This window comes from Temnothorax longispinosus, chromosome 4, assembly GCF_030848805.1.
Source record: "Temnothorax longispinosus isolate EJ_2023e chromosome 4, Tlon_JGU_v1, whole genome shotgun sequence".
In the NCBI taxonomy this organism is placed as follows: Eukaryota; Metazoa; Arthropoda; class Insecta; order Hymenoptera; family Formicidae; genus Temnothorax; species Temnothorax longispinosus.
In genome coordinates, this window is record NC_092361.1 from 6,560,166 (window position 1) to 6,571,645 (window position 11,480).

At 35.7% G+C, this 11,480-nt stretch overlaps 4 protein-coding genes across 8 annotated transcripts; 2 read left to right on the forward strand and 2 right to left on the reverse strand.

The window, feature by feature from the left end:
• Positions 1–55: 55 nt before the first annotated feature.
• On the reverse strand, positions 56–4,331 carry Kat2a (K(lysine) acetyltransferase 2A). Of its 2 annotated transcripts, none has more exons than XM_071776225.1 (5): positions 3,992–4,331; positions 2,919–3,897; positions 2,267–2,824; positions 1,441–2,165; positions 56–1,296 (listed from the first exon to the last, which is right to left on the reverse strand). In XM_071776225.1, exons 2-5 carry the CDS (start codon positions 3,884–3,886, stop codon positions 1,103–1,105), a joined length of 2,445 nt encoding a protein of 814 aa, XP_071632326.1. In that variant the 5' UTR covers positions 3,887–3,897; positions 3,992–4,331; the 3' UTR covers positions 56–1,102. The 2 variants fall into 2 exon arrangements, with proteins under 2 accessions (XP_071632326.1, XP_071632325.1); XM_071776224.1 differs by having other exon boundaries at positions 2,919–3,887; positions 3,992–4,330.
• A 421-nt stretch (positions 4,332–4,752) lies between these two features.
• Positions 4,753–8,803, reverse strand: LOC139811813 (histone acetyltransferase KAT2A-like). Of its 3 annotated transcripts, none has more exons than XM_071776223.1 (5): positions 8,415–8,803; positions 6,589–7,566; positions 5,944–6,507; positions 5,138–5,859; positions 4,753–5,000 (listed from the first exon to the last, which is right to left on the reverse strand). In XM_071776223.1, exons 2-5 carry the CDS (start codon positions 7,563–7,565, stop codon positions 4,807–4,809), a joined length of 2,457 nt encoding a protein of 818 aa, XP_071632324.1. In that variant the 5' UTR covers position 7,566; positions 8,415–8,803; the 3' UTR covers positions 4,753–4,806. The 3 variants fall into 3 exon arrangements, with proteins under 3 accessions (XP_071632324.1, XP_071632322.1, XP_071632323.1); XM_071776221.1 differs by lacking the exon at positions 8,415–8,803 and adding an exon at positions 7,682–7,897; XM_071776222.1 differs by lacking the exon at positions 8,415–8,803 and adding an exon at positions 7,668–7,897.
• Positions 7,972–9,396, forward strand: LOC139811820 (transcription initiation factor TFIID subunit 10). Of its 2 annotated transcripts, none has more exons than XM_071776239.1 (4): positions 7,972–8,135; positions 8,226–8,338; positions 8,476–8,540; positions 8,833–9,396. In XM_071776239.1, the coding sequence occupies exons 2-4, from the start codon at positions 8,228–8,230 to the stop codon at positions 9,032–9,034; spliced, it is 378 nt and encodes a 125-aa protein (XP_071632340.1). In that variant the 5' UTR covers positions 7,972–8,135; positions 8,226–8,227; the 3' UTR covers positions 9,035–9,396. The 2 variants fall into 2 exon arrangements, with proteins under 2 accessions (XP_071632340.1, XP_071632341.1); XM_071776240.1 differs by having other exon boundaries at positions 7,974–8,162.
• Positions 9,397–9,833: 437 nt separating this feature from the next.
• LOC139811817 (hsp70-binding protein 1) lies at positions 9,834–11,475 on the forward strand. The gene is made up of 5 exons (XM_071776234.1): positions 9,834–10,025; positions 10,094–10,331; positions 10,403–10,805; positions 10,873–11,107; positions 11,204–11,475. Exons 1-5 carry the CDS (start codon positions 9,982–9,984, stop codon positions 11,412–11,414), a joined length of 1,131 nt encoding a protein of 376 aa, XP_071632335.1. The 5' UTR covers positions 9,834–9,981; the 3' UTR covers positions 11,415–11,475.
• The last annotated feature ends 5 nt before the right edge of the window (positions 11,476–11,480 follow it).

Sequence of the window (11,480 nt, forward strand, 5' to 3'; positions counted from 1 at the left end):
CTTTTACTATGTGTTATAGAATTATTCAATCAAATCAATTTATACATAATATTGGATGTATATGTATATATATATATATATATATATATATATATATATATATATCAATTTTGATATGAACATATGATGCAAATTTGTTGTCTTATTCTATCTTATTCACATCACTTCTAGATAACAAGCTTATTCCTTTAAGAATACTTTACAAACCAACGCGCATTACAGAGAATCACTGTTCCATAGACTGATCGCCCACTAGAGCGATCTTTATAATTGCTGTATTACGTTCCTTAATTAACTGCTCGACTAATGATATTAATTAGGCTGTGAAATTAAGTACCCACTTCAGTTTGAAGTTTTTGCATAAACCACTTTTGATATTTTTAACTTCATAATGATATAGTGTAACATAATAAAAAGGCCACGTATGTATAAACAATTTGCGCAATCAATATGTGAAATATATGATAAAGATTATACAAGCGATACTTGCTTTACAGCTATATGCATTTATGTACATACACACGCATATACACACACACACACACACACACACGCGCGCGCGCGCGCATATAATCATTGAATTAACAGAGATGCATGTCGGAATATATATATATATATATATATATATATATATATATACGTATTTGAAGAAATCGATTGAAACCAATGTAATAAATACGATATAAGCATTTTTTCAAGAAAATAAAGAATAAAAGATAGATAATCGAAGAATAGTACTACAGAAATAAAAATTTCTTTTTTTTTTAATTATTCCAACAGGCACTCTCACACATGTGGATATTATATGTATTATTATTTAATTTTACTTTTATACAAATATTGCACAAAAACAGTATGATTCCAAGATATGGACTTTTTTTTATAAAGCAATAATATTTTGAAATAAGAATACATTAGGAATTTAATGATCAACATTATTTTACTTTTATACAAATATCGCACAAATATTGCACGAAGAACGATACGATTTCAAAATATGGACTTACTTTATAAAGCAATAATACTTTATAATAAGAATAAATTAGGAAATATTAATTGTGTGTGTGTGTCAACATTATCATTAACAACAATTTTAAAAGTTCTACTTATCCCAAAGCCCGACTTCTTTCATACGCGTTTGAAAGTACTTTTCCAAAGCATTGGCACAACGGTAATAATCAGTGTCAGGACTATTATACAATCTACAGTTGGTAAAAATCCGTAACATGTCTGCTATAAATAATTTCTTTATTACATAATATCCTGAATTCAAACGATCTTGCATCGTCTTGAGATCTATAACATAAATAGATATATTATTTGTATTTTGGTATTTTTATATTCGGTTGATTTTTTTCAGGTAATAGCCAGGTAATTATATTCATCTTATATTCATCTATTTTAATCAGTTAAATGTATAGACAATTTTCCTAAACTCACCCATAGGATATTTTATGTGATCGTAGTAGTCTGGAACATCATTCTTATCTACAGGTTTCAAAAAAGGCCACGCTGTGCTGTGTTTTTTCACACTGTTCAGAACACCATTTAATGTATTACATAGAGATTCTGGGACGTCCAAACTCGTGTCCATTGGTTCTGGACCTTGCATTCCTTTCGCCACACCCCTCGTTCTAGTTTGAGCGCAACTTTTCCATCCAGTTTCATGAATCCCCGGGATACTCTCGATAGGGATTCCCCTTAAACCCTCCTTAAAACACGTTAAGCCAGGATGCACTTTCTGTATTTCCTGTTGTCTTTGGTGAATCAGCTTTTTAACTATTTCCTTCTGCTTCCTGATAACCGCCGTAAATTCGGTATATACAATTTTCGGGTTTAACTCGCAATGCATCAACGTTGCTCCGACATAATATTTTATGTACCCCTGGTGCACTGACTTCGGCAGTTTTATATCTTTGCTAAATCCCTGTTTCTTAAAGTATCCAATAGCGAAGTCATCCGCAAATGTAAGAAAATGCAGTATGTTGTTCTTAATGTGATAATCTTTCAACATATTCATTAAGTGCGTTCCATAGCCTTTTACTTGCTCATGGCTCGTAACAGCGCAGAACACTATCTCTGTAAAACCTTGACTTGGAAACATACAAAAACAAATCCCACCAATTGGACGACCGTCCTTAATCAGGGCTAGGGTTTTATGCTTTCTGTAGGACAAAGACAAAGAATATTGTTATTGAATACATGCGTAGTAAAATAGGTAAAATTATTCAACACTGATATTGAATTTGGATATTGAACTACTCACGGATCAAAAACAAGCTGAGTGATGTATTCTTTGGGCGTTCTTGGTAATTGATGGCTGAACACATCTTGCAGTCCTATCAGCCAAAGCATAGTCTGCTTAGACACTGGTCGTGTAAGGCTATTTCCAACTACATGAAATTCTATTATCTTTTTACTTTCTTCCATCTTAGCGGTTTCGTCCCGTGGCACATTTGGTGGAAATACTGTATCAGAACCAGACATATAATTAGTGTCATTAATAGTTGCAACGATTTCAGCAATGGTCTCATCCGGCAGATCTTGAAAAGTTTCTTCAGTTTTTCGCTTCTTTGCGTCGAGACGCCCTTCGGCGTTTGGACGCTTATCCTGCATTTTCTTGATTCCAGAACTAATATTTATCATTGTAAAATTATCTTTTTCATTCGGAGTGACAGTAACCTTTTCAAATTCTCCTACTTTCCTTGCTTGAGCCTTTGAGTCCAAGGCAGTTTGAAAGTGAGAAGGCAGAAGTTGTTTAAAGTCAGGATTCCAAATGGGGGATTTATCAGAATAAATCTCTACTTCCAGCAATGAAAGAAACCTTAAGTATAAAAGATTATATATAATATTCAGCTTGATATTTATAAGTTATATATGTATATAAGAAATGGAAAAGAAAAATGTGTTGGACATACTTAGGAAAATGCGTTAAAACCAAAACTCTCTTCTCCGGTGCTATTTTGTCTCTTTCATTATTACACTTATCCATTAATTGTCTACAAACTGATCTAAATACAGCTTGTAACAGAGACTTCCCAAAAACCACAGGAGTGTCGTAATGCGGCAAGGAGTCACAAAACGCAGGTACATGACAAAAGACGAGCCAGCGGGCATAATTAACTTTGTAAATAGAAGCTTCATCTGTATTGGTTGCTTGACACCGTCTGGCACTGGGTGCTTCAAAATTCCAAAAATTCAGGCAGTGTAAAAGCATCTTTGCCATGTCGTACATAACTTGCCATTCTCTCTGCGGCAAATGACTAAATTTATACAAAACAAAGTTTGTTACTGCCTTCGCTATGTTAGGTCTTTCAAATGGTGGCTTTCCTAACGGGCTTCCTTCCGCAGTTGGCTTTGTCATAAACAAGATACAATTCCTCAATAATTTGTACAAATAAATATATACTTTCTTAGTATCGGGATCTGCCTCCCTGTGTGTACACGCAAAAATGTTGTCCGCGTCAATAGCCATTCCCAATAATCTATTGATTTCCTCGTCTGACTGAACCGGTAGATGCTTGATGTGATTTTCTAACGGATGAGTACATATCTTGCACAGATCAAAGAAATTTATAACGGGCTGTTGTATCTCGCCTTTCGGCGATCTTATAAACGGTTGTGCGTTTTTCCAGCCTGTACATTTGCATTCATCCGCCTGACAAGCACTATAATTCGCGAGCTTCAACAATTTCTTTTCTTGTGGCCAGTTGTACGTCTGCTGCTTGCGTTGGTGTATCCTTTGGAGATTACTCGTTCGATTCACTTGAGTCTGTGGCTTAGCTGTATCCTTATTATTATTTTCTTGCTGCAAGGTACTGCTGACAGGTTGTCCTGCCTCTTCCGAAGAAGCTGCTGTATGAGAATTGACGTCCTCGGATGCCATCCTGCAAAAACCTTATAACATTTATCTTATTGGTTTGAGCAAATTGTACTTGTGATGATCTCATCGTATCATTAATTGCAGTAATAACATTTTAAAGTAACTTACGTGAATTTACACGCACATTAGAAGTTCAATTTTACGTGAACCAAGTTAATTATGTTTCTATTCTCAATGATACACTTTGTTCAACTATTCAATGATATTTGATATAAATAATAATAAATAATAATATCTTCTGATTTAAATAAATAATTATAATATCTGTAGAATTGTCATGCCAGCAATCTCTATTCTACAATTTGTTATGTTATTAGTACGTCGATATATACAGGACAGTTTTTGACAGATCAGGTTATATGAACTGTTCCCTAATGCTTCCTACACACTGTTGCATGCATGCAAGTGCATGCTGCTGCTGCATCAGGAAATGCGGCATAAGATAATGCATGTCCCAGAGTCCCAGGTGTCCACACAACGGCCAATTGTTTTCCATTTATTACCATTTTTCTGGAAGTAATAGTATATACCGGATGATGATTGGCTATCGCGCGTATGAGTATGAGCGATAAAAGTAACCTTAAAATTTCTGTTGTATGGATTTAAATTTTTACTTGGTTGATTTGAGTCTTCGCCAAATGAAGATTTCTGTTAAATCCGAAATTGTCGTTACTCTAGGTTCACATATTCAATAACAAACTTTAAATTCAAAGTTCCGTAAGCAAAGAAACAAATTTTAACCTAACCCTTTGTCCTACCTGAATATTCTCCTAGAAATATTTTCTCTACTTTAAAGTTCAATTGAAAGTATTGGCAACTGTCCTACTTATTGTTAGTAAGTAGCTAATAGAGGGACAATTAATAATAAATAAAAATTTATTGTTTTTATATTTTTTGTATTATGTCACAAGCACTTAAAAATTCTACTTATCCCACAGACCAATCTCTTTCATACGTGTTTGAAAATATTTTTCTAGAGTATTGGCGCAGTGATAATATTCGGTCTCGAGACCGTTATACAATCTACAGTTTGTGAAAATTCGTGTCATGTCTGCGATAAATAATCTTCTAGTTACATAGTATTTAGACTTTAAACGGTCTTCCATAGTCTTGAGATCTGCAAAATAAAAAATCGTGTATCATTAATTCCTGATTCTTAAGTTTTCTCATTTTAACACTAATTGTTTATTTATATTTAATAATTTATCGAAAAGTAATTTGATCGTTCTGAAAATGTACATCTTTTTTGCTCACCCATTGGATATTTTATATGATCATAATAGTCTCGGACTTCGTTTCTATCCACAGGTTCGAGGAATGGCCAAGCTGTGCTATGATTCTTCACACTATTCAGAACACCGTTCAAATCTTTATAAAGGGCATCTGACATATCCATACCATCTACAAGTTCTGCACCTTGCGTTCCTTTAGCCACACCTCTCGTTCTCGTTTGAGTGTAATTCTTCCATCCGGTTTCGCGAATCCCTGGAATGGATTCGACAGGAATACTTCTTACACCATCTTTAAAGCACGTTAAGCCCGGATGAACTTTCTGTATTTCCTGTTGCCTCTGATAAATTAATTTTTTCACGATCTCTTTTTGTTTTCTTAGTACCGCTGTAAATTCGGTGTATACTATTTTAGCATTTAATTCACAGTGCATCAATGTCGCTCCTTCATAATCTTTGATGTATCCTTGATACATCGACGTCGGCAGTTTTATATCTTTGCTAAATCCTTGCTTTTTAAAGTATCCGATGGCAAACTCATCTGCGAATGTAAGAAAATGCAGTATGTTGTTTTTGATGTGATAATCTTTCAGCATGTTCATCAAATGCGTTCCATAGCCTTTCACTTGCTCTTGGCTCGTAACAGCGCAAAATACTATTTCAGTAAAACCCTGAGTAGGAAACGTGCGAAAACAAATACCGCCGATTGGACGACCACCTTTTATCAGGGCCAATGTTTTATGCTTCCTGTGTGTGATAAATAATGGATTGTCACTAGATAAATTCTTACAATAAATTAACATAATTGTTATATTTTTGGATGATACTCACGGATCAAAAACGAATTGGGATATATATTCTTTAGGCATTCTGACTAATTGATGGCTAAATACATTGTGTAATCCTATCAGCCAAAGCATAGTTTGCTTAGACACAGGTTGCGTCAGACTATTGCCGACAACATGGAACTCTATGATCTTCCTGCTTTCTTCAATTTTAGCAGTTTCGTCTCGTGGAACATCCGGAGGAAATACCGCGTCGGGTCCACACATATAATTGGGATCATTAATAGTCGCAACAATTTCAGCGACAGTTTCCTCTGGCAAATCCTCAAAAACCTCTTCACTTTTTCGTTTCTTTGCGTCAGGTCGTCCTTCGGAATAGGAACGCTTTTCAGGAAGTCTTCTTATTCCAGGACTAATATTTATTGTTGTATAATTATCTTTCTCGTTTGGTGGAACGGTGACTTTCTCAAATTCGCCTGTCCTTCTTAATTGCTGTGCCTTTGATTCCTGCATGGCAACTTGCAGATGAAACGGTGGTGTTGCTTTAAAATTAGGATCCCACATGGGTACGTTATCAGAATAAATTTCAGCTTCTAGCATTGAAAGAAACCTTAAATACAAATAATTATATAGTACCTGTGAAAATTACGAAAAACCAAAATTAAGAAGAGAAAACTGATTCAATACATACTTGGGAAAATGTGTTAAAACTAGAACTCTCTTTTCCGGCGTTATTTTGTCTCTGTCATTATGACACTTATTCACCACTTCTCTACAAAGTGATTTGAATACGGCTTGTAACAGAGACTTTCCAAATACCGCAGAAGTATCGTGTTTCGGTAAAGAGTCACAAAACGCAGGCACATGGCAGAAGGATAGCCAGCGGGTATAATTAGTTTTGTAAGCGAGAACTTCGTCCGAATTAGCTGTTACCGCTGTTACTTGTCTGGCACTGGGCGGTTCAAAATTCCAATAGTTCAGGCAATGTAAAAACATTTTTGCCATGTCGCACATAATGTACCATTCTCTCACTGGTAAATGATGAAATTTATACGAGACAAAATTCAGTACTGCTTTCGATATGACGGGTATTTCGAATGGTGGCTTTCCCAACCAGCCTCCTTCTAAGGCTGGCTTTGCTCTAGTTAAAAGACAATTCCTCAAAACTCTATACAAAAAAAAATAAACTTTCTTAGTATCGTTATCCTTTTCTCTGTGTATACATGTTAAAATATTGTCCGTGTCAATAGCCATTCCCAACAATCTGTTGATTTCCTCGTCAGATTGAACCCGCAAGTGCTTGGCGTGATCTTCTAAAGAATGAGTACATATCTTGCATGGATCAGAAAAGGTTATAAGAGGCTGCTGTATTTCACCCTTTGGCGATCTTATAATCGGTTGCGCGTTTTTCCAGCCTGTACATTTACATTCTTTTGCCTGACAAGCACTATAATTCGCAAGCTTCAACAATTTCTTTTCTTGTGGCCAGTTGTACGTCAGCTGCTTGCGTTGATTTATCCTTTGGAGATTACTCATTGAATTTACTTGAGTCTGTGGCTTAGTTGAGTTTGCATCCTTATTATTACTTTCCTGCGACGTACTGGTAACGGATTGTCCAGTCTCTTCCGAAGAAGCTGTTGTATGAGAATTGACGTTCTCGGATGCCATCCTGGAAAAAATCATTAAGTTCATTAAATTAAGAATCATATAAATCACACTCTAGCTATATAACCACAACAATAATTTTTCAAGGCAGAGTAATATACACACTCTTATAAACTCACATTACAAATTTTTATTGTAACATAAACAAAATAGGTCGCAATTTGGCGTGAATCAAGTAATTATACTCTCATTCCCAATCCTATTGTTGGTTTATGTATTGAATACCAAGTATTCAATATTCTTTTGGATTAAATGGTCGATTACAAACGTTTATAAGTTATTCTTTTACTATCATAGCACATTTTTTTTTTATAAATCCTTGGTTTTCGTTGATTTAAAACAATGCTCTAAGGCTCTAACCGAGGGTTAGGTTAGGTTGGGTACATGAAACATTCTTCGTGGATTTACGTACATACAATTACGCGTCTAAAATGCGTGTGAGTCGAGCATAAAGAAATTCGCGTATTGTCACATAAAAAAAGTGCTACTGTGCGTTCAAAAAGATAAATATTTATAAAAGATAAGGCAAAAATCGCCAAGTTTAAGACCGGCAAGTTACGGAACAGCGAAACGGTTCGTTTTTTGCGTCTAGTGATTTAGGTTAGGAATTGATAGCACAGACAGCACAGAACACAGCTGCCACAGTTTTATTTCTCGTTACAGAAATGGCGGAGAATTTTGGAAGGGAAACGCCACCGATTTACAACGAGGAAGTCAAGACTGCAGGACAACCGTTGTCGGATTTCTTGTTGCAATTGGAGGATTATACACCTACGGTATCAATCCATTTTCTTGTCGAATAAATTTGTCCAACGAAATAAATCTTGAATTTATAGCAAATTATGCGTTTACCTATTCTATATCATATCCTGTAACTTTAGTGCCACTATATATTTTTTTATGTTAACGTTAGATTCCTGATGCCATCACCGAACATTATTTGCACACAGCTGGTTTCAATGCCACTGATCCAAGAATGTAAGTATAAATGTGATATTGATTAAATCATCCTGTATATTGGATAAAAGTTTTGTTAACCAAACATTTTGATTTGCTCAGTAAATCTATTGAACAATGGGTGCGTTCAGCAGATACTCCGCTAGCCTAGCAATCGTGAGCAGTCGCTCGTTTTCGCTCGTTTCCTCTCCTTTGACCCAATGGATTAAAAGGAGAGGAAACGAGCGACTGCTCACGATTGCTAGGCTAGCGGAGTATCGGCTAAACGCACCCAATGTTATATGTTGTTAAACGACTTCTTATTACTTTATAGAGTACGCCTGGTGTCCTTAGCGGCGCAAAAGTTTATTTCAGAAATTGCCAACGATGCGTTGCAGCACTGCAAAACACGTGGTGCCAATCAGAACACAAAAACAAAGGGAAAAGACCGACGTTATACTCTGACTATGGAAGATCTGACACCAGCGGTTGCGGAATATGGCATAATAGTGAAGAAACCACATTATTTCGTTTGATTGCTATACAATTCGATACGTGCACTTCGTTAAATCATATCAGTGCAATAATATGTAGCTGCATTTTTAGAGAGTCACTAAGAATCAATGTCGCATAAAAATAATACCTTTCCTTTTTATAAGGGAAAAGTTTCATATCCATGCATGTTTCAGTTTGAATATATTGAATAATTTGATAATGTCTGAGAATTTGTACTTTATTAGGAACAATATTATTATATGAATAAGTCCCCTAAAACGTTATAGTTTCATATAATTACATTACTGTGGCACGAATATAAATGTACACACATCTTATTATATCATTGTATCGTTGCTAGAGTTTTTGTAAGAGATTAAAAAATAAATTTAATGGAAATTGTCATACTGTATCGGTTTATGTTTTAATATTTAAATAAATATGTACAAAATGCCCATCAGAATCGGCGGGGGCGGTGGAGGGCCTCTATTGGTTGACGTGTTTTTAGCGGATGTTAGTTAAAACCTAAGATAAGAACTAATGTTTAATTTATAACTAAGAAAATGCAAAGTCCAAAATTTTGCATTTAATCGCAATGACATCCGGTACAAGCAGGACGGTCTTTAAAAATATTACTTACATATACCTTTTCCTCGCGATCCTAGTAACTAGATTAAATAAAATAAAATTATGCATTATCAGATGAATATCGCGCAATTAATAACTAATCTATATATATCGAATAAAATGTATTTGATAACTGGTTGTAACGTATTGTTTGTTACCGACATTAAAAAGTTAGTAGTGACTTTACCGATACGTAACTCAGGTTCCACATACGCTCACACTTTAGTGCGACATCTCATATATGAAGAAATTCATGTGTTATATACAGAAATATAAAATCCCATAAAAAGATATGCAATGAATCAGAACAAGTAGTTGAGTTAGTTGAGAATTGGTTTTTAAGCCGTGTGTTATTCAGTTAATGGGCGCATCATTCGCTAAACAGAGTAACGTCAAAATGAACAAGTACGTATTAACGTTATTAGCTACCGTGTTTAACCTAAACTTAAGCACCTGTATAATCTTTTGCCTAGTTCTGAGAATAGAGAATCGAAAAAGGATGCCAACCAAGGTCAGTCGAACAGCAGTACGAGACCGTTGTCCATCGAGGGTCCTTCAACCTCCAGTAACACCGAGCGAGTCCCATCGCAACCGTTACCAAACCAACCGAGGCAACCAACTAATTTGCAAGGTTTACTCAAATATGCTATGGATGCGGCACAGTCTGAGGATACGGAAAATAAATCGCCAGTCTATCCTTTGGACGAAGAGGTATAAAATTTAATTTAAAATTATGCATTATTTACTTGTTCATATCTGACGGATGTGTTTGCATGTTGCAGAAAAAAGCGTTCTTGAATGATGCATTATCATCGTTAACGGTAAACGTGATAGAGGAATTGCAAAAAGCTGTGCAAATCTTATCTAATGTCATCAATTTACGAGCGGACGATGATTCGTCGGAATACGAGAATACATTGGAAAGGATGGCAGATTTTGTAGACAATATTGACATAGCCAATGATTTTTATAAGATTGGAGGGTTCTCGATATTTCAGCCATGCCTGAATTCCTCGCACAGTAGCATCAGATGGCGGATAGCTGATATTATTGCTGAATTAGCGCAAAATAATCCATTTTGTCAAGACAAGCTATTAGAAGCTGGAGTATTTCCTGTGTTGTTGTCTATGATCGATTCAGATCCATCGGAACAGGCCAGGATAAAAGCTCTGTACGCAGTGTCGTGTAAGTAATGGAACGCCGCAATGTTCGTCTTTTATTATTATTCTTATTGATTATATTTTAAATACAGGTATAGTCAGGGGACACCCAGCATCATTAAAGTATATGGATACGAACGATGGTTACTCGGTGCTTTTGCGAGCAATGCAAAGCCCGGTGGAGAAACTACAGATAAAGTCCGCATTTTTGCTTTCAAGCTTGTGCAGCAAGGATGATTCGAACGTAAAATATACCTTGGTAAAAATGGGATTCATAGAGCAAGCGGCAGGATTGCTGGGTAGAATAAATTTACAGCCGGCAGTCAGGTAACGCATCTGCGGCATGCATTTCAAGAGAACGCAATGATTTCTCACATTATTTTCCTCGCATCCGATATAAATCGAGGATTATTTTTATCGTAGGGAACAACTGCTGAGAGTGCTCAGTAGTATGGTAAACGATAATTTTTTACCGGCGCTGAAGGAGTGTCGCCGATCACAATTGTATTTAAGATCCACTTTGGAGCAATTGTTGACAGAATTGAAACCTGTGGAAAACCAGGACGAGATAGACATGTGTGCCGAACTCCTGGATAAAGTATTTTCCGAGCCGGAAACGAGTCAAGAGAGATAACACGAATTTGTATCATAATCTTTCCTCTAAATAAACATAACAATGTTTGCAATTCTAACAATGTGC

Coding starts and splice junctions, on each gene's coding strand:
- Kat2a (XM_071776225.1), bottom strand. CDS start 3,886: ATGGCATCCGAGGACGTCAATTCTCATACAGCAGCTTCTTCGGAAGAG. Junction 2,166..2,266: donor ACTCAGCTTGTTTTTGATCC/GTGAGTAGTTCA, acceptor TTTGTCCTACAG/AAAGCATAAAACCCTAGCCC. Junction 1,297..1,440: donor TCACATAAAATATCCTATGG/GTGAGTTTAGGA, acceptor TTTATGTTATAG/ATCTCAAGACGATGCAAGAT.
- LOC139811813 (XM_071776221.1), bottom strand. Junction 6,508..6,588: donor GTTTTAACACATTTTCCCAA/GTATGTATTGAA, acceptor TTTGTATTTAAG/GTTTCTTTCAATGCTAGAAG. Junction 5,001..5,137: donor TCATATAAAATATCCAATGG/GTGAGCAAAAAA, acceptor TTTATTTTGCAG/ATCTCAAGACTATGGAAGAC.
- LOC139811820 (XM_071776239.1), top strand. CDS start 8,228: ATGGCGGAGAATTTTGGAAGGGAAACGCCACCGATTTACAACGAGGAA. Junction 8,339..8,475: donor TGGAGGATTATACACCTACG/GTATCAATCCAT, acceptor TGTTAACGTTAG/ATTCCTGATGCCATCACCGA. Junction 8,541..8,832: donor AATGCCACTGATCCAAGAAT/GTAAGTATAAAT, acceptor ATTACTTTATAG/AGTACGCCTGGTGTCCTTAG.
- LOC139811817 (XM_071776234.1), top strand. CDS start 9,982: ATGGGCGCATCATTCGCTAAACAGAGTAACGTCAAAATGAACAA. Junction 10,332..10,402: donor TCTATCCTTTGGACGAAGAG/GTATAAAATTTA, acceptor TGCATGTTGCAG/AAAAAAGCGTTCTTGAATGA. Junction 10,806..10,872: donor AGCTCTGTACGCAGTGTCGT/GTAAGTAATGGA, acceptor TTTTAAATACAG/GTATAGTCAGGGGACACCCA.